This window comes from Erinaceus europaeus, chromosome 16, assembly GCF_950295315.1.
Source record: "Erinaceus europaeus chromosome 16, mEriEur2.1, whole genome shotgun sequence".
Taxonomy (NCBI): domain Eukaryota; kingdom Metazoa; phylum Chordata; class Mammalia; order Eulipotyphla; family Erinaceidae; genus Erinaceus; species Erinaceus europaeus.
Genome location: NC_080177.1, coordinates 10,974,642 through 10,993,834, shown reverse-complemented (window position 1 = coordinate 10,993,834; position 19,193 = coordinate 10,974,642). Strand labels below are relative to the sequence as shown.

The window sequence follows — 19,193 nt, the reverse complement described above, 5'->3', positions numbered from 1 at the left end:
TGAGACTGTCTGGTGGCTCACTTGGTAGGGTACACACTATTTTGTGCAAGACCTGGGTTTGAGCTTCGGCCACCCCCTAGAAGCACCTGCAGTGGTGCTGCACTGCCTCCCTTTCTCTGTCTCTCACCCCGAATAGAAAAAAAAAAAAAAGTAATTGCCAGGTGTGGTGGTTTTTTGGTATTTGGTAGATGGTTTCTGAAAAAGGAACAGAGAGAATCTGTCATTTTAAAAGAAGACATCAGGCAGTGTTTGTTGCTAATAATAACATTAAAACGTTCAAGAGAAAACTAGAATTGGGGAATACTGGTAGCCACCCACAGAAGCTTGCCAGCTTCTCCATATTTAAAGTTTTTTTTTCTGATGATAATTAGTGGTAGTTGCCCTGCATGGAAATGAGCTAATGTTTGGAAAGTCTGCATGAGTTTTCTAACTCCTGCTTGAATGAAAGAGCCTCTCAAAGTGTAGGGTAGACCTTCTTCTTCTAGCGTTTGCCCTTCTTCCGTAGCCAGTCACGGAAACAGAGTTGGCAGTCAGCTGAGGTAAAGAACAAACACCTCATCACAGACCCCTGCAAGCGTCAACCCGACTTTGATCTAGCACGTTAAGATTGGGCCCTCCTCAATCGCTATCGAACAGGCCATGGCCAGTGCGCCACTATGTTCCATTGCTGGGGAGCCAGAGACGACCCGAACTGCCCCTGCGGCTCCAGACAGACTATGACCCACATAGTCAACGACTGCCACCTCTCCAGATTCAAAGGAGGTCTCGAAACTTTACATCAGGCTCAGCCTGACGCTGTTGACTGGCTAGGGTAGACCAATGGAGTTTAACAGAAAAGTTTCTCATACCTTTCAGATTCCATATTACAAGAAACCTTGTCAAGTTTCAGTATTGTTTCAAACAACATCTAAAAGCCATTAGAGGGCAGGGGGAGATAGCATAATGGTTGTGCAAAGAGGCTGTCATGCCTGAGGCTCTGAAGTCCCAGGATCAATCCCTTGTACCACCATAAACCAGAGTGCTGCTCAGTGACTTGGTGTTTAAAAAAACAAAAGAAAAAAGCTATTAGAATATTCTTTCTTTTTCCAGCTCTGTGTCCTTGAGCACATTTTTGCTCTGTACTTCAACCAAAGCAATGCATCAGATTGAATGTAGTAGCAACAGATGGGAGGGTTTAGCTGTCTTCTGTTAAGCTAGTTAACATTAAAGAGATCCTCAAAGCTGTGTTTTTTTTTTTCTTTAACTTGTATTTTTCTTTATTAAATTATTAATCTGTCCTAGCATGTAATAGATTTACTGTCTTTTAAAATAGTTAATAAGGACTGGGGAATAGCTCACCTAGTAGAGCGCACACTTCACCATGCGCAAAGGCCCAGGTTCAAGCCCCTGGGTACTACATGTGAGTACTGATCACAGCACCAGAGGAAGCTCCAAGGTTGGTGGGGCAGTGCTGTGGTTTCACCTTCTTTTTCTGTTTCTCTCTCCCATATTCTGTTTCTGTGTGCAAGTAAAAGTGAAAACAAACAAGGAAATAAATGCAAAGCTGAACTTGGACTGGAGTTGGTGTATGGCACCCAAATAAAGGATTCTGGGGTGGGGGAGGGTTCAGGTCCTGGAACATGATGGCAGAGGAGGACCTAGTGGGGGTTAGAGTGTTAGGTGGGAAACCGAGAAATGTTACACATGTACCAGCTACTGTATTTAGTCGACTGTGAACTATTATTCCCCCCACTAAAGTAAAAAAAACAAAGTTAGCTCCCTAGGGACAGTGGAATCAATCATATTCAAGGCCCAGAAGAAAAAGTAAATACATATCATAAAGATTTCTCAGCTTTAATTTTTAATATAATAAACACTGTTAGCTATAATCAGTGCAAAAGGTTTTGGGTCCTTCTTTATTGTCTAGTTTTGGGGTTTTTTTGGTGTTGGGGATTGAACCTCAGGACTTCATACACATGAAGTGAGCATTCTGCCACTCAGCTACAGCCCTGGCCCTCAATTTTCATGATGAAGAAGGGGACCTGAAAGCAGAAAGTGTGAGAATCTCTGCTCTAGATAACTTTGTTCATGGAAGGAATAACAGTAGAAACCCTTTCAGGTACAGAACTCAATCAGCTGGAAGGTGGCTGTATATATCTTTTTCTTGTAAAATGTCATGACAGGGTACAGGTTCTGACTCTCCCATGATGCAGGGGCTCTTCTCCACCTCCTCTGCAGAGGGACATGTAGAGGAAGGGAGACCTGCTTTGGAGGCAGGGCCCCCTGGCTGTGGGCAGTAGCCCACAGTCGGCAGTGTGGACAGCCTCTCTGAGCTGGGAGCAGTGAGCAGGGTGTGTGCTTCTCAGGATAGTTGGGAGGATTCAGGAAACGAAACAAAACATCCGTGTTTTAAACCCAGAGCCTGGTAACCTTCTTCTTACTACTCAGTTAATGATAGCTGCTGTTACTATGATGATAATTATTCTGTTTTGACTCTTGGGTGGCTTTTGCGGCTTTTTTTTTTTTTTTTCTTCTTACTGTAGCAGGTCTGGTGCCACATGCTTTTAGGAATGTAACTCTCTCCCTCTGTTTTTGCAACAGTGCCAGCAGATGTAGCATCACCTGAAAGTGGCAGTAAGTGTAGATGCATTCACTGCTTTAGCTGTGGGAAGGTGTTTGCTCTGCCCCATGACGCAGGACGTAGGGTAGCTGCAGGGGTTTAGTTGGGCTAGACCCAAGGATGCTTTGGGCTGGGTTTCAGTGCTTGGGCTCTTATATTTGAATGAGAATTCTCACTCTTTTTGGTGAAACGCTCTCCCAAGGCACTATTGTAGGCTAAGACTTTTCCTTGGACCTCTGCAGCTTGGGTGAGCTTCTGTTGTGTGGTCTTTCCTGCTGATGCCAAGTTTTAAAGGTGCATGAAACCTTCTAAACAACTTACTGTCCTCAGCCAAGATCTTCAACTTCTAGTCTTTTAGGAGAAAATAACTGTAACAACAACAGTATGGAACAGCATTTGTTGTTGTTGTTGTTATTTTTACATAAATCCCTGTGCTTAGACTTGAGAATGCTTCTTTCTTTTCCCTAGGCTGCAACAGATTTGAAGTGACACTAGAGAAATCCAATAAGAACTTCTCCAAAAAAATTCAGCAGGTAGGCAATGTCGGGTGCTACAAGACTATTCTGATTCCTGCCAGACCCTTGTCCAAACTAGAACTTTGGGACATTATTAAAGCCTATTAAAGAGTTAAATAAGCACAACTTTGATCCATACTCCCAGTGGGGGAGAAATGGTAGGAGGAAGAGGATAAGAGGGCTCTGAACTCCAGCTCCATCAGGTCCCAGAGAGAGAGGATGAAAAGCGGAGAGAGACTTGGATGTAGGAATAGGGTTACTTAGTGGGGAAGAGATGACTGGGCCTGGAAGAAAAGGGGGGGCAGTTATGTACAGATGTAGACAGATAGTTGTAGAGATGACAGTTAGCCCATGTAGAATTATACCCCGTTGACATGTAATTTTATAAGTCAATATTGAATCAAAAAAAAAGAGTTAATAAGCTCTGAATCTTCTACCTTCTGCCCTCCCAGTTACGCAGGGATCTGTGTCTTCATGTATGTGAGCTTTTCTCTCATAAGTAGGAATGATTGTGTATGTCAGGCTCTCACTGATATAAACTCTTTAGCCTCGACATTTTTAGTGCTGGAAGCAAACGAACATTTTCTCAACCTCGTCAGAAATGTTTAATTGAAACTAACAGTTGTTCTCTTTTCCAGATCCACGTGGTTTCCCAGTTTAAGATTCTGGTCAGCCTGTTAGGTAAGAAAGGGGATGCATTTGTATTTCTTGTGTCAGAAAACCAAAGCTATAGCCCAAGTAGGGGATTTCTGTTCTTTTCTTGGAACCTCCTGATACCAGTTTTATAACTTTGAAAGCCACTTCTTCTAAGCTTTTCATGGTTTAGTAGTTTCTTGAAAATGCCGTGTTCCACACAAGATAAAGCCAGGCACATACACAATTAATAAAGGCGCCAGTTTCCCTCATAAGCTTGACCTGTGCTCTCCAAGGAGCATCAGTTCATTCATTCATTTGTTCAGAATTCTAGCAGACACCAGTAGAAAGATGAAGGACTAGCTCCTTCTGGCCCTGTTTGAAAAGTCATCGTTGTGTGGAAGGCAGCCAGTGACTTTCTTGATAAGCAGGGGACTGGAAACTTGTCGTGTGTTCTGCGCTGCTCAGCCCATAGTCCAAGTAGTAGAGTCATTTCAGTCTTCATTTCTAGGTCACAAAAGGACCATTGAGATAACTAAGTCTTCATGGCTATAACTTTCTAGGAGGCCCAAGAGAAAGCATGTTACCCGCCTGCCTGCCTGCCTGCCTGCCTGCCTGCTTGCCTCCCTCCCTCCCCCCGCCTTCCTTCCTTCCTTTACTAGAGTACTGCTTAGCTCTGGCTTATAGTAGTACTGGGAATTGAATCTGGGACTTCAGAGCCTTGGGCATGAGAGTCTTTTACATAACCACTATGCTGTCTCCCCAGCCCTTTGCTTACTTTTCTATAATAGAAAAATAAATCTTTGCCATGGGCTTTTACAAAATCCATGGGAGGGCCAGCAAAATAGCTCACTTGGATAGTGTGTTACTTTGTCAGTGTGCACAGACCAGGTCAGAGCCTTGCCCTCACCTCAGTGAAGGAAGCTTCAATGCTGTGGGCTCTCTTTATTTCTCCTTCTCCCCGCTCCTTTTCCTTCCCTCTCCCCACTTTCTCTCACTAACTGCCCTTCCCATGCCCCCCCACCTCAATCTAAAAACCAAAACCAACAAAAAATTTGTGATTTCTTTTTTTTTTCAAATATTTATTTATTCCATTTTGTTGCCCTTGTTGTTTTATTGTAGTTATTATTGCTTTTTTTTTTTATGTCGTTGTTGTTGGATAGGACAGAGAGAAATGGAGAAAGGAGGGGAAGACAGAGAGGAGGAGAGAAAGACAGACACCTGCAGACCTGCTTCACCGCCTGTGAAGCGACTCCCCTGCAGGTGGGGAGCCGGGGGCTCAAACTGGGATCCTTAGGCCAGTCCTTGTGTACGTGATTTCTTTTATAACCTCCTGATAGCAGCTTTTTGTAACATTGAGAACCACTTCTTATGTAAATACTGAGTCACAGATTTCCAGGCTTTAGAAAGAGTAAAGAAAAAACAACAACTTAGGTTCAGCAAACATTTGCCATTTGACTTTTCTGACTATTAGTGGAGATTTTTTTTTTTTACTTGAGAGTGCCTATCCTGGAAAAGCATGATAATTAATAGTGAGTGGTGTTTTCTCTCTTTCCAAACAGAAAATAACATTTATGTCCATGACCTATTGACATTTCAACAAATCACTACGGTTTCAAAGGCAAAGGGAGCTTCACTGCTCACCTGTGAGCTCCAGGTAAGTATAAGCAAAGTGAAATTCGGCTCTGTGCTTGAATAGACAACTTTTTTGATACCATTCCTGCCATTTGACAGAAGAGTCACACTGGTAGCCAAACCCAACAGAGACTTCAAGGAGAGTATCTGATTTTGGGTTGAATGAGAAAAATGTTCCCAGGGACTGGGTGGTGGTGTACCTGGTTACCTTGAATATGTTACAGTGTGCAAGGACCTGGGTTTAAGCCCTTGAACCCCATCTATAAGGGGGAAACTTCATAAGTGGTGAAGCAGTGCTATAGATATCTTTCTTTCTCTTTTTCTGTCTCCCCATCTCTTGATTTTTGCTTTGTCTCTATCAAATAAATAATTTGCCTGAGTGAGGTCATCTGGTATAATCACCCCTCTCTTTATTTCATCCCACCAAACACGTGTCCTTCAAGTTCCATTCAGGGTGAGGCAAAGATAGGGAATGTCTCCTATATATATAAGGAGTTTCTAAGCTAATATCCGAGTCTTTGATCCATTTTGATCTGATTTCAGTGTGTGGTGTTAAGTGGTGGCCTTGTTACATTTCTTTCTACATGTTGCTATCCAGTTTTCCCTGCACCATTTGTTGAAAAGTCCTTCTTTTTCCTATTGAATGGTGCAGGCCTTATTAAGACATGTCACTTTGCCTCTTAGAACTTCTTCCAGCTAAGGTCATTCAAGGCATTGCAAGTTTGAATCAAAAGTTTTACCAGTAGAAGAATGAGAATTGGGAGTTCTACACAGAATTAGAATTTTTACCAGAAAGAACCTTTCTATTAGGGATGTCTATCTACACAAAATGGCAAACATATAACAGAGCATTTGATTTTTGTCTTATGAGTCAACCTCTCCTGGTTATATGGGTTCCCCTCCTTTCTGTTAGATACCCCAAATTTCTACATCATTCCTTAGCTCAGGGGATGAGCCCTTATTTTGCCCCATTAGCTTCAGAATCCATGTAACTTCCCAGTATGTAATTATATTTACTCTTTTCTCCAAAAATAATAATAATAAATAAATAAAAAGGAAAGAAGAATGTTTCCATGGTCCAGGAGGTAGTGCAGTGGATACAACATTGGATTTTAAAGTGTGAGGTCCTGAGTTCAGTCCTCGGCAGCACATGTATCAGAGTATTGTCTGATTCTCTCTCTTCTATCTTTATCATTAATAAATTTTTAAATTTTTTTATATTTATTTATTACCTTTTTGGTTGCCCTTGTTGTTTTATTGTTGTAGTTATTATTGACGTTGTTGGATAGGACAGAGAGAAATGGAGAGAAGAGGGGAAGACAGAGGAGAGAAAGGCAGACACCTGCAGACCTGCTTCACCGCCTGTGAAGTGACTCCCCTGCAGGTGGGGAGCCAGGGACTCAAACTGGGATCCTTAAGCCGGTCCTTGCGCTTTGCGCCACCTGTGTTTAAGCTGCTGCGCTACCGTCCAACTCCCCATTAATAAATATTTAAAGAAAATGTTCCCTTAGTGTGTGGCATGTAAATTTGCGGTGTGTATGTGTGTGTGTGTGTGTGTGCGCGTGTGCTTGCGTGTTAACTAGAGATGCCTTTCCATAGTTTTGCCAGTTCATTCTCCTTACAGTGCTCAGAATCTGCCTCACTGAGGGTAGCGATCAGTGGTAGAGCATTTGACTGTAGAATCTGCCTCATGCCTCTGCTCACCTTTGATCATTGTTTAGCTTCAGTGATCTGTGTTGATGCTGTTGTTTTGTACTTTGCCATTTTCTCTCTCTCTGTCTCTCTTCTCTCTCTGCTTCTTAAAGGATTGAAGGTGGGCCTGCTGTTTCCTGACCTAGTACTTACTGACAGTCAGGAGTGAGACACATTTCAGAAAACAAAAGACAAACAAAAAGTGAGGAGGCAGTTATGTAGGTGTAGGCCTGCCCCAGAAATCTCTCTGAATTAGGAATGCCTGTGAGACTTCCTAGGACCTTTGACTCCTCAGTTTGTCCTTTCTGAGCACTTTCCTTAGAGAAAGATGTTCTTTGGCTCAGCTTGTCTGGAAGCATGACTTGGTACTCCAGGCGACTTTTGGATCAGCAGCCATTTCAAGATAGAAAAATCCCAGGCAGGAATAGAGAGCGTAATGGTTACGCAGAGACTCATGCCTGAGGTTCTGAAGACTTGGGTTCAGTCCCCTGCACCACCATAAGCCAGAGCTGAGCAGTGCTCTGGTAATAAAATAAAGTAAAGTAAAATAAAATATTTTAAAAAGATAGAAAAATCCCCCATTTCATTGTCGTTCAGTGATGGGGCCATTGTATGCGCATCCTCACACTGTGATTCTCTCCTCAGCACACAGACACCGGTGAAGAGGTATTGCGGATGTGTGTGGCAGTGAAAAAAAAGCTGCAACTCTATTTCTGGAAGGACAGAGAGTTTCATGAATTGCAGGTAAAGTCAGCCCACTATTACCTGGTCCTTGGGTGGGAGCTATGCTGCAGTTGGCTACACAGCTTGAAAGACTTCCTGTTTGGATTTTTTTTTTTTTTTTGTCACCAGGGTTATTCCTGGGGCTCAGTGCCAGCACTAGGAATCCACTTCTGCTGGTGGCCATCCCCCACCCCAACCCTTTATTCTTTATTGTATAGAGTAGAGAGAAATTGAGGTGGGGGGTGAGAAAGAAAAACACCTGCAGACCTGCTTAACTACTCGGGAAGCTTCCCTCCTGCAGGTGTGATTCCTGAACATGATAACGTGTGTGCTCAGTTGGGTGTACCATTGCCTGACTGATCTTGTTCACAGCCCCGGTCTTGCAGTCCTCCCCAGATGAGTAGCTTATTCAGGCACACTTGTCTCCTGGTCTTGAGAGGCAGGGACATGCCTGTCCTAACTTAGTGTTTTTCAGATTGGGGTTTTCACCTTTTCCAAATGTACCGTGTGTGTGTGTGTGTGTGTGTGTGTGTGTGTGTGTGTGTGTGTGTGTGTGTGTGTGTGTTGGGGGGTGGGGGTTGGCAGTGATGCACTTGGTTGAGAGCACACATTACCAAATGCACCTTGTCCAGTTTATCAATGACTGGTATTTTTATCCAGGTGGTCTTGGGGCTTTGTGCTTGTGGAATTGTGTTCCCATGAGGGTGGGGTGATTCTGTAGAATGTGGAGGCAGAATCACAAGAAGGTTGTGACTTTTTCAACTCTTGAACATATTTCCAACTGAGCCCTTTTTTTCTTTAGGGGGATTTCAGTGTACCAGATGTGCCCAAGTCCATGGCTTGGTGTGGAAATTCTATCTGTGTGGGCTTCAAAAGAGACTACTACTTGATAAGGGTAAGACTTAGTATTTAGCAAATGCTGTCAGTTTGTTTGGGGGGTGGGGGGTGGGCTATGGATCTCTGTGACTTTGGATGTGTGAGTCCAGGGTGTTGTTGTCCCTTTATTATCTCCCTGTCCCAGGAAAGTCTTCATTTCTTTTTTTGTTTGTTTTTTTGTTTTGTTTTTAATATTTATTTATGTTTTCCCTTTTGTTGCCCTTGTTGTTTTATTGCTGTAGTTATTGTTGTTATTGATGTCATCGTTGTTGGATAGGACAGAGAGAAATGGAGAGAGGAGGGGAAGACAGAGAGGGGGAGAGAAAGGCAGACACCTGCAGACCTGCTTCACCGCCTGTATCCCACCTGACACTCATCAGCAGACCCACGAGTGAGCTCAGATGCTGCTTCTCATTTTATGGACTCAGAAGATCCAAGAGGCTATTTGAATTACCTGGAATCACCCAGTATGCCGACCACAACTCCAGTGACTGAAATGGCCACAGAGGCCAGGCTGCTGGGAGGGAGCTTTGCCACTCCTTCCGGAGGGGGGAGGATTTTTTTTTTTGCTTGCAGTTTTGATGATAGCGGCCCTATAATATAGTTTGAGATCTGGGAGTGTGATGCCTCCGGTTCTGTTCTTTTTTTCTCAAGATTGTTTTGGCAATTCTAGGTCTTTTCTGGTTCCAGATAAACATTTGTAGCATTTTTTCTTTTCTTTTTTTTTTTCATTTCTTTAATATATATATATATATATTTTATTAGTGATTTACAAAATTACAAAGTAATGGGTATAATGTCACACCATTCCCTCCACCAGAGTTCTGTGTCCCATTCCCTTCACTGGAAACTGTAATGATTCTCCCAAGGTCACCAATACAGGTTGACTATTATTTCTGTAATTATCTGTCTGGCTGGCTCTCTATCATCTATCTATTTTTCCCCATTTTTTCTCTGGTCCTGCCTTCTCTTACTCTTTAAGTCACAGTTACACCTGTTACTACTTCTGAATGTCTTTTTCCTCTTCTCTCTCTGAGACCTGATGGAACTGAGTTTCAGAGCCCTCTAGACATCTTTCCCTAACATGTCTCCCTCTCTGGGAATATGGACCAAAATTCTTTTGGGGGTGCAGAAAGTAGGAGTTCTGGCTTCTGTAATTGCTTCTCTGCAGGGCATGGATATTGGCCGGTTGATCCACACTCCCAACCTGTTTCTGTCTTTCCCTACTGGGGTAGGGCTCTGGTTAGGTGAGGTTCCAAGACTAATTGGTGAGGTCATGTACCCAGGGAAGTCAGGATGGAATCATAGTAGCACCTGTCACTTGGTGTCTGAAAGGTAGAAAAGTCTCCATTTCTTAGCTTCACACTCCTCTCACAATCCAGATCTGATAATTCTAGAAGACTTTCTCCTCACCTGAGCCCACCCCTGCATTAGCTCTTCAATTTGTATCCAGTTAATATTGTTGCTCCTTCTTTATATTGTGGAATCCACCTTTCAGCCCCAGACCTGCAGACTCCTTGAGGACTCACTGTGTTGCACCTGACTGAGTCACAGCAAGGCATGTTGGTGCCTGAAGAAACTGGGGTCATGGGCCAAAAATGGGAGCAGGAGTTCTGCTCTGGCTCCTGTGGACTCTGCCATCACCTTGTGGGTAGAGTCTTTTGAAGGTTGGGACTCTTGCTTTAAGGCCAGGCAATTCATAAATACTCACTTATTGATAAAATAGCCAAATCATTTTCTATTGCAGTCAGATTCTGAGTTTTGACAAATGCCTAGAATTGTGTAACTGTCTGCCTTCACAGTCCAGATTGAGATCAGATGAGATCACGCGTGTTCAGGCTGGTATGGCCGTAGACAGTCCAGATTGACAAAACTTCCATCGCCCTCCAAGATTTCCTCGTACTCTGTTTTTGAGGTCAATCCTTCCACCCAGCCCTCACTCTCTAGTAGCCACTAAACTATCCTTTATCTCTTATATAAGTGTTGTCTTTTCTAGAAGGTCACGTAAGTGGAGTCACATAGTATATAGCCTCTTGGCTGACAGCTTTCACTTAGCACAATCCATTTGACCTCCACCACCCACACACAGCAACAGAGATGGAGGTAGCGTTCTGTGGTGTGACTGTGCTAGCGCTGTTTTATCTTTGAAGGGCCTTGCAGTTGAAGGACAGAGCCATTTCAAATGTTTAATTATGATGAATAAAGCCGCTATGAACATTTTCAGACCACATTTTTGAGTAGACGTAAATGTTCATTTCTCTTAGACAGATTAGGATGTCGAAGGATCTCTGGGTCATTTGGAAAGTGTGTACTTGACTTTAAGGGAAGCTGCCATACAGCACAGCAGGTCCCGTTTGGCATTCTCACCAGCACTGTGCTGCGAGCTCCCACTGTGCTCTGCCGCCTCAGCAGCACTGATGTTGTTAGTCAACAGATTGTATGCTCGTGCCCCTGATAGAGGACGGGACAGCTGGTTCTGTGATGCAGTGACAGAATTTGTCATTGCTGATTGATATTTCCTTCTAGTATACAAGGGGTGTTATTGCTTCTGTAATAATAGGTTTGGATTTTATTTGGATTTTTGCAGACCAGGTTCATGCACTTGACTGGAGAATGCTGGGTAACACACTTTGTGTCTTCCTGTAGGTGGATGGAAAGGGGTCCATCAAAGAGCTCTTTCCAACAGGAAAACAGCTGGAGCCCTTAGTTGCACCTCTGGCAGACGGGAAAGTGGCCGTGGGGCAAGACGATCTCACCGTGGTGCTCAATGAGGAGGGGATCTGCACGCAGAAATGCGCCCTGAACTGGACAGACATTCCAGTGGCCATGGGTGAGAGCAGCGTCGGCGCTGTTTCCCACGTGGGGCTGGGGTTAGGTGCCACCTTAGTGGTATGGAGTCCCTCATGTACATCGTGTTAGCAGTGTCACTTACCTGAGTTCAGCGTCTGTCCGTTGGTGGGTGTTGTAAGCAGGGTCATAGAAAGGTGGGATCTTCTAGTTATGGTAGGAAACTGGGTTTTGCTTCAGAAGAGGAAAGATGTAAAGTGAGCTACACATTTTAGGAAGAAATTGTCTCCTGTTATTTTTTACTCCTTAGTTCCTTATGTTCTACCTCCTTCTAAGTGATTTTGTTGTGTCCTCTGCAAATAAGCTATCTGTGCAAGTTGGTGGCAATTTCTTTTGACTCCTATCATATGTATACATCAGCATGTAGTTGTCAGCCTCTGCTCTACACATCAGGTGTTTGTGCTCTGACGCCTGCCTCAGGTTTCCAGCTCTCTGGAAGCATATAACCAACCACCCATGATGCAGTTCACCTTCAATTGGAAGAGTGCCCATTTGAAAAATAGTTACTGCTGTCTTTAAGGATTCTAGTTCTGAAGAGAAGATTACATCTTGGATAGAGACAAAGCAGGGTATTACTGGAGGTGATAAATTGGGGCTCAGTGGTATAGAGAAGGTAGTAGGGTCAGCAAGATAGCGCACCTGGCAGAGTGCCCAGGCTTGAGCTTAGCCCCCATCATACTAAGGGGGGGAGGGGGCAAGTTATTTTGCTGTGGCATCTTTTCTGTGTCTGTCTCTATATCTGAAAAAAAGTCATCTGGAGCAGTGAAGCCCTGGCAATGGTAGCAATAGCGCAATAAATAAATAACAGTAGCAATAACAAAATAAATAAAGGGAAGTTAATTGTTCAGTTAGCCAGGAGGCAGCATCATGACAGAAGCAGGGAATTTAGGATGTACCGTCAGGGAAACTTCCATTCACTCTAGGGAGAATGAATTGGGGGGTGGGGGGCGGTAACCAAATGGTAGAACACATACTTCACATGTTTGAGGGCCTGGGTTTTGTCCCTGGCTGAAGAGAGTAGTTTGAAAATTGAGCTGAAATGCAGAAGAGGTGCTGCTTTGTGACAGCTGCTCTGGATTAAGAGGAAAGGCCAGTTGTTCAAGGCTGACTGTTGTGTAGGGCAGAGACGACAGTGGACTCCGAAGTTATAGAATGTGCCCCAGGGCGGCTGTTCTGGTAGTGGTTAGACATGGAGAGGACAGGAGGGGACTACATCAAAGGGCTAACAACTTACAAGGGCCAGCGTTGTATGTATTAATAGGTGCGGTATATTAGTAACAACTTTGTGCGAAGTATCCTGGTGCTCTCGGAGCCCTTATTTTCCCGTCAGCAGGATCATGGCAGATCAGCGGTGTGTGTAGCGTGCTTGGAGTGTGTTTCTGACGCCCTAGCACAAGAGCTCCTGTTTGAAACCTTTGTTAGTGGCCAGGCCTCCAACACTATTTGTCAGAAACTTTTGGTCCTCGACATACTAAGGGAGAGGTAGGGAAGGACACTTGTCATCAGACAGGAGACAGACTAAACATCTAGAGGTGTACATGTTGAACTTCCTTTTTTTTTTTTTCCCCTCAATTTTTTTGGATGGGACAGAGATAAATTGAGAGAGGAAGGGAAGCTAGAGAGGGGGAGAGAAAGACAGACACCTGAAGACCTGCTTCACCACCTGTGAAGCAACTCCCCTGCAGGTGGGGAGCCGGGGGCTTGAACCAGGATCCTCATGCCGGTCTTTGTGGTTCACTCCATGTGTGCCTAACCTGATGTCCTACTGCCCAGTCCCTGTACATAACTTTTAAAAATAGGCTTACTGTAAAATAGAAAGAAAAAAAGTCCAACACAAACCAATGTGCCTTTGTAGTTTGATAAAGAAGTATATCAGCATAATCATTGCAGTAGCTTTCAAATTAATGCAAGTAGTCCGTAAGCCTTGGTTTCCTCTTTTTTGGAGTTCCTTTTCAGCTTTAAAATTGTGCTGTGTTTCCCCACCTGCAGGGGAGTCGCTGCACAGGCAGTGAAGCAGGTCTGCAGGTGTCTATCTTTCTCTCCCCCTCTCTGTTTTCTCCTCCTCTCTCCGTTTCTTTCTGTCCTATCCAACAATGATGACATCAGTAATTACATCAATGAAACAAGGACAACAAAAGGGAATAAATAAATATTTTTAAAAAAATTGTACTGTGTTATTAGAGTGTAGATTGCAAATGCAACATGAAAAGATTTTTATGAATAAATAATTATGGAAACCAGTGTAAATTAGCCCTGTTAAGAAGCCTGCGCATTTATTCAAGATTAAATTCCTGTATGACAGTTGTGCCATCTAGTGGTTCGTTTTAAGTTTTTTGTTTGTTTAAAGTTTTATATTTAATTTCAGGGAAGATGCCCTGTTTGTCTGTGTTAAGAATCTTTGTACTGTCATGAAGGTGACACTTTGTACTGTCATGAAGGGACTTTTTCTTTCTTCTTGCAAAACACACCACACCCTGTAAACACACAGCTTTCCTTTCAGATGATGTCAACAACCTTTCTTATTTCTGTTCCTCTGTGTTTTACTACCTTTGATGCCACATGTAAGAGGAACCATGTAGGGTTTTTTTGTTTGTTTGTTTTTTTTAGCATGTTAGGGAATTTGTTAGGAAAATACGGGGCGGTGGCTGGGTGGTGTCGCACCTGGTCAAGCACTCATACCACCATGTGCAGCACGAGTTCAAGCCCCTGCTCCCCACCTGCATGGGCAGTGCTTCATGAGCAGTGAATCAGTGTTTATCTTCCCCTCTCTCTCTCTTAATCTCCCTCTCAATTTCTGTCTGTCCTGTCAAAAAAAACAGAGAAAAATACTAATAATAATAAGGAAAAAATGGCAGCCAGAGTAGTGGATTTGTAGTGCAGGCACCGAGGCCCAGTGATGACCCTGGTGGCAATAAAATAAACTTACTGTCTCTCCTTCCCCAGCCTACTTCTCACACAAAGGTAAATTTTCTCTGTAAGGACTTCATGGTTTTGTCCGCTGTGTTTTTCTTCCTTGGACATCTTTAACATCCCCGTAAGACTGTCCTGTTTTTAACCAGTATACTAGACCTGGATTGTCCTTTGCTTCTCAGGGAACGGGAAGGAGAGAGTAGGTGTGATAAGCATTACTTTTAAAACACAGGGAGGAGGAATGGAGGAAGGAGGTGTAACCCAGGACTTTATGCTGGCTTTCTCAGCCAGGGTAAATGGGGGTCATGAATAGTTGGCTGAAAGTGTTATTAGTTGTGTAGACTCTAGGGAAGCAGCCACAAGGCTCACACAGGTGTCAGATCAGGGATGGTTACATTGGCAGTGCCATTCAGCTGCCTTCAGTGAGCCATTAAGCATTGAGTAGAATTTCATATTCATTTCCTTGTGAAAATCTCAGGTAGGGACATTGGCAAAAAGTGTAGGATTCTTTCCTTAGCATTTGGGTGGGGGGCTGGTGGTTTGCTTCCTTCTTGTGTTACTTAAGAGAATGACATTAAACTAACAGGCTTTTTGGACCTCACATTTAAGTGTAGCTTAGAGATAGGCTACAGAAAAAGTCCTTAACCCTGGAAACCAGCAGACCAGAAGTAGCAGCTCAAAATGTTCTCCTCTGCACAGAACACCAGCCTCCCTACATTATCGCAGTGCTGCCTCGGTATGTGGAGATCCGAACATTTGAGCCCAGGCTGCTGGTCCAGAGCATTGAATTGCAAAGGCCCCGTTTCATTACCTCGGGAGGGTAAGGACTTTTATTACCTAGCTGCTGTCTTATCTCAAAACTTTGAAGTTGCCTTTGTCATCAGGAAGCCTGTGCTCTTACCCTTGTCTCCAGATCAAACATCATCTATGTGGCCAGCAATCATTTTGTTTGGAGACTCATTCCAGTCCCCATGGCAACGCAGATCCAACAGCTTCTCCAGGACAAGCAGTTTGAATTGGCCCTGCAGCTCGCAGTAAGTCCTACTTCGGAGCTTGGACTGAGTGTGCCTTCCTCGCATTTGTTCTGTCAGTTTAGACCCTTCCCCTGTGCTGGCCTCATTGCTGGAAACACTCTGTTCCCTTCCTTTCTTGTCTGTCACATGTCCAGTCTTGCCTGGCTAACTCTAGCTCCTCCTTTTTTTTTTTTTTTTCCTTTTTCTTTTTTCTTTCTTTTTATTTGCTTCCAGTTGCTGGGGCTTGGTCCCAGCACTATGAATCCACCGCTTCTGGTTCTGGTGGCCTTTCTGTTCCCTTTTAATTCCATAGGACAGAGAGAAATTGAGAAGGGGGCGGGTGTGGAGATAGGGGGAGAGGAAAGATAAGGCACTTGCAGACCTGCTTCACCACTTGTGAAGCGGTCCCACTACAGGAGGGGAGTAGGGGCTCAAACCCAGCTCCTTGCAGGTATCCTTGCACTTAAAACCAGGTTGCCACTGCCTAGGCCCTCTAGCTCCTCCTTTGCAGTCCAGTTTATGTTCCTCCTAGAGCCTCCCTGGACCCACTGCTCACACTGAACTGAGTACCCGTCTTTTGAGCTTCTGTCATCATCATTCCTTGCTTAGTTTGTGTCTTGATTATTTTATTGTTGTTTTTAAGCCAACTTCAGACTTCATTTAGATCGCAGATATTTTTTGTCAGTGTCCTTTTTTTTTTTCTATTGCACATTCAAATCCAGAAATTACATTGCATTTAGTTGTCACATCTTACTTTTTGATTTGTGACTGTTCCCTTATCTTGTGTTTGTTTTTCCTTTCTTCTTATTTGATAGGAGAGAAATTGTGATGATGGGGGAGATGAGTGGGAGAAAGAGACACTTGCAGCACTGCTGCACTGCTTGTGAAACTTCCTTCCTGTAGCAGGGGACTGGGAGCTTGAAACCCAGGTCCTTGTGCATGCACTCAACTGTGTGCACCACTGCCCAGCTTCCTTATCTCGTGTTTAATGACCTTGACAAGTTTGCAGGAATGCTGCCGGGTATTCTGTTGAAAGCTTGCTGTATCCTAATTGCCTAGTTCACAGTTTAATTGCAGAAGTGTAATTGCACGACTTCGATTGCTTCCGTTCTGTGAAGGCAGGTGGTTTCGGACTCCCTTGTCCACTTTGGCAGTTGTATCTCCTAGAATATCGTCTAACATTCTGTACATAGCGGATGAGTATTTGGGGAATGCAAGTTCTCTTACTATTCTGCTCTCTTACTAGGAAATGAAAGATGATTCCGACAGTGAAAAACAGCAGCAGATTCACCACATCAAGAACCTGTATGCCTTCAACCTCTTTTGCCAGAAGCGTTTCGATGAGTCCATGCAAGTCTTTGCTAAACTTGGCACAGGTAACAAGTGCTGGGATAAGGAATTGACGGAGGGGAGGGGGGCTAGAGATTTTGATTCTTATCTATCAGAATCCTGGTAGTAGGGGCCAAAGAGATAGCTCGCCTGGGAGAAAGTACCTGCTTTACCATGTGTGTGACTCAGGTTCAAGTCTCCAGCACAGCACTTGAGAGGACTATTGCCTTGTTCCCCCAAGTGGAGGACAGACTGAGGTCAGGCGTGCTTCCCTAGCCACTTCCCCCCCCCCTCGATTCTATAGAGAGACCTCCAGAGAGTGTCACTTCTATCCCTTAGGAGCCGGGATAGAGCTCTGCTTCTCTCACTGAGGGACACAGGGCCTATGAGGGGCCTCTGCTACTCTGTGTATAAGGGGGTTTAACCTGGAGGAGGGGGTCAGTATCCTCCATCACATTTCCTAAGATCCAGAAAAGCTTTTAAGAATCACTCTTCTAGAGTTACTTGTTTGTGATTACCAACAACTTACTCGTAAAAAAACAATGTAGAAAGAGTAGTTTGCTACACGGAGGCCCTGGGACATGGGGGGAGGGTCTTGGTAGACAAGTGTGACTTGACTTGGGTATTGGGGTGACACAGTTGTGAAGGGTGATAGTTCTTCTGTGTCTTGAAACTTACATACAGGTCTTGAATTTATTGGAATACTGTTGATACACTCACGTTTATCGAGCTGAAGACTGCTGGGTCCGAGTTGTAGATTTAAATGCTGGTGAGAAGGGTGCAGACAAAAATGTAAACCAGCAAAATCATAACATGCCAGGAAATGGCAAGCACTAAGAAAAAGAAAAACGGGGAAAGGTCAAAGGAGCACTGAATTAAGGTGTCACAGTCACAATGTAAGGAGCTGAAGATGAGGCTGAGGGCCGGGAGGTGTTGCAGCTGGCAGAGTGCCCACATTCCCATGCACAAGAGCCCCGAATCTAGTCCTCGCTTCCCACTTGCCGCAGGGAAGGAAGCTTCACAAACAGTGGAGGGGTCTCTTTGCTTTGTGTCTCTCCCTCTCTTTCTTCCTCTCACCTCCTCTGTCAAAAAAGAAAAGATGGAAAGGGGGAAGGCGGGGATGATCACCGAGAATGGTGGTTGTGCAGGCACCAGGCGCCAACAACTACTTTGTGGCTGAAAAAAAAAAGCAATTTAAGGTAAAATCATTTAGGGAAACGGTCTCTTTGAGAAGGAGGCAGTTCAGTTACAGCCCAAAGGAGGTGATTAGGTAAGCCTTGCAGACCTCTGGGGAAAGATTTTCCAGAGAGAGGGAGCGGCCCAGCAGTGAGGCTGAAAGGATCCCAGTTATATTCTGTGTGGCTAGAGCAGAGTCGAGCTGTTTCCTTGGTGATACGGTGTCACTGCTAATTCCATGCGTCCATTGCACTGAAGACTCAGTGTGGGGCCATCCTGGACTCAGAACACATACTGCCTCTGAGAGCGGATGAGTTAAGCATTGTCAGATGCCAGCTCTGTCTTCACTCCTGGACTTCAGGGGGCTAAATACGACATTTTGAATGTGCTCCAAGAGCCTACTTTGTAAAGTCGCTAAATAGGACAGTGGGACAAGAATGAGTGATTTCTGCAGAGGCCTAGGGAGTTAGTGAGCAGAGGTCTGCCCAAGAATTAAGAGGGAGAGGACGGGAGCCAGGCCCTGGAGGATGAGAAATAAAAGTAGTGTGGAGAGGGCAGGGAGGACCAGGTGGGAGGGTACACCTGGTTGAGCACACATGTTACCATGCACAGGGACCCGTCTTCCATCCCATGTCCACCTGCAGGGGAAAGCTTCATGAAAGGTGAAACAGTGCAGCAGGCGTCTCCCTCTCCCTCTCTATCCCCTTTTCTCCTCAGTTTCTCTCTATCCTATCAAATTAGATGAATAAAATAATATAATAGGGTGGGCAGGCACCTGTTCCCTCTTGAGGGTCTGGAGAAGCACTGATGTGCTCTGACGGAAAGATGGCATGAGGAAGAGACGATGGGACCAGATTTTCAAGGATCCTGACCACCATGGAATCATGGTGGGCTTTGACTTCACAAGGTTCTAAGTGGAATGTGGTGGTGAGATCCATGTTCGTGGGCACAAATGGAACCTTGGTGGCAAGGGGGCCACAGGCTCATGTAGGACCCCAGCAGCTTTTTCCTCCCCTCACGGTGCTTCCGTGAGGCTTCCGTGCAGAACTGCCACCTGTCCTGTTCAGTGTCCCTTGTGTCTTACATTGCCATGAGTCTGGTCCTTAGGAACAGTCTTTCTGGCTTGGCAGAGCAATTAAGACCTAACACAGGACTTGGGGGATGATGTGGATTCTACAGGGCTGAAAGCATGACTGTGTGACGTACTTCTTTTCTGACCAGTTTGCCTAGAACTCAGATCCGCTA

At 44.5% G+C, this 19,193-nt stretch overlaps 1 protein-coding gene across 2 annotated transcripts in view; it reads left to right on the top strand.

Moving 5' to 3' along the window:
- Positions 1-19,193, top strand: part of VPS39 (VPS39 subunit of HOPS complex) — a 40,599-nt gene that overhangs the window by 7,530 nt on the left and 13,876 nt on the right. The window contains exons 3-12 of one of the 2 annotated variants that reach the window (XM_007533664.3): positions 2,581-2,613; positions 3,068-3,132; positions 3,753-3,795; positions 5,310-5,404; positions 7,720-7,818; positions 8,600-8,692; positions 11,320-11,503; positions 15,130-15,250; positions 15,344-15,464; positions 16,690-16,819. In XM_007533664.3, coding sequence (XP_007533726.1) covers positions 2,581-2,613; positions 3,068-3,132; positions 3,753-3,795; positions 5,310-5,404; positions 7,720-7,818; positions 8,600-8,692; positions 11,320-11,503; positions 15,130-15,250; positions 15,344-15,464; positions 16,690-16,819 — 984 coding nt within the window. The remainder of the gene's footprint in view (positions 1-2,580; positions 2,614-3,067; positions 3,133-3,752; positions 3,796-5,309; positions 5,405-7,719; positions 7,819-8,599; positions 8,693-11,319; positions 11,504-15,129; positions 15,251-15,343; positions 15,465-16,689; positions 16,820-19,193) is intronic. The other variant, XM_007533671.3, reaches the window with a different exon arrangement.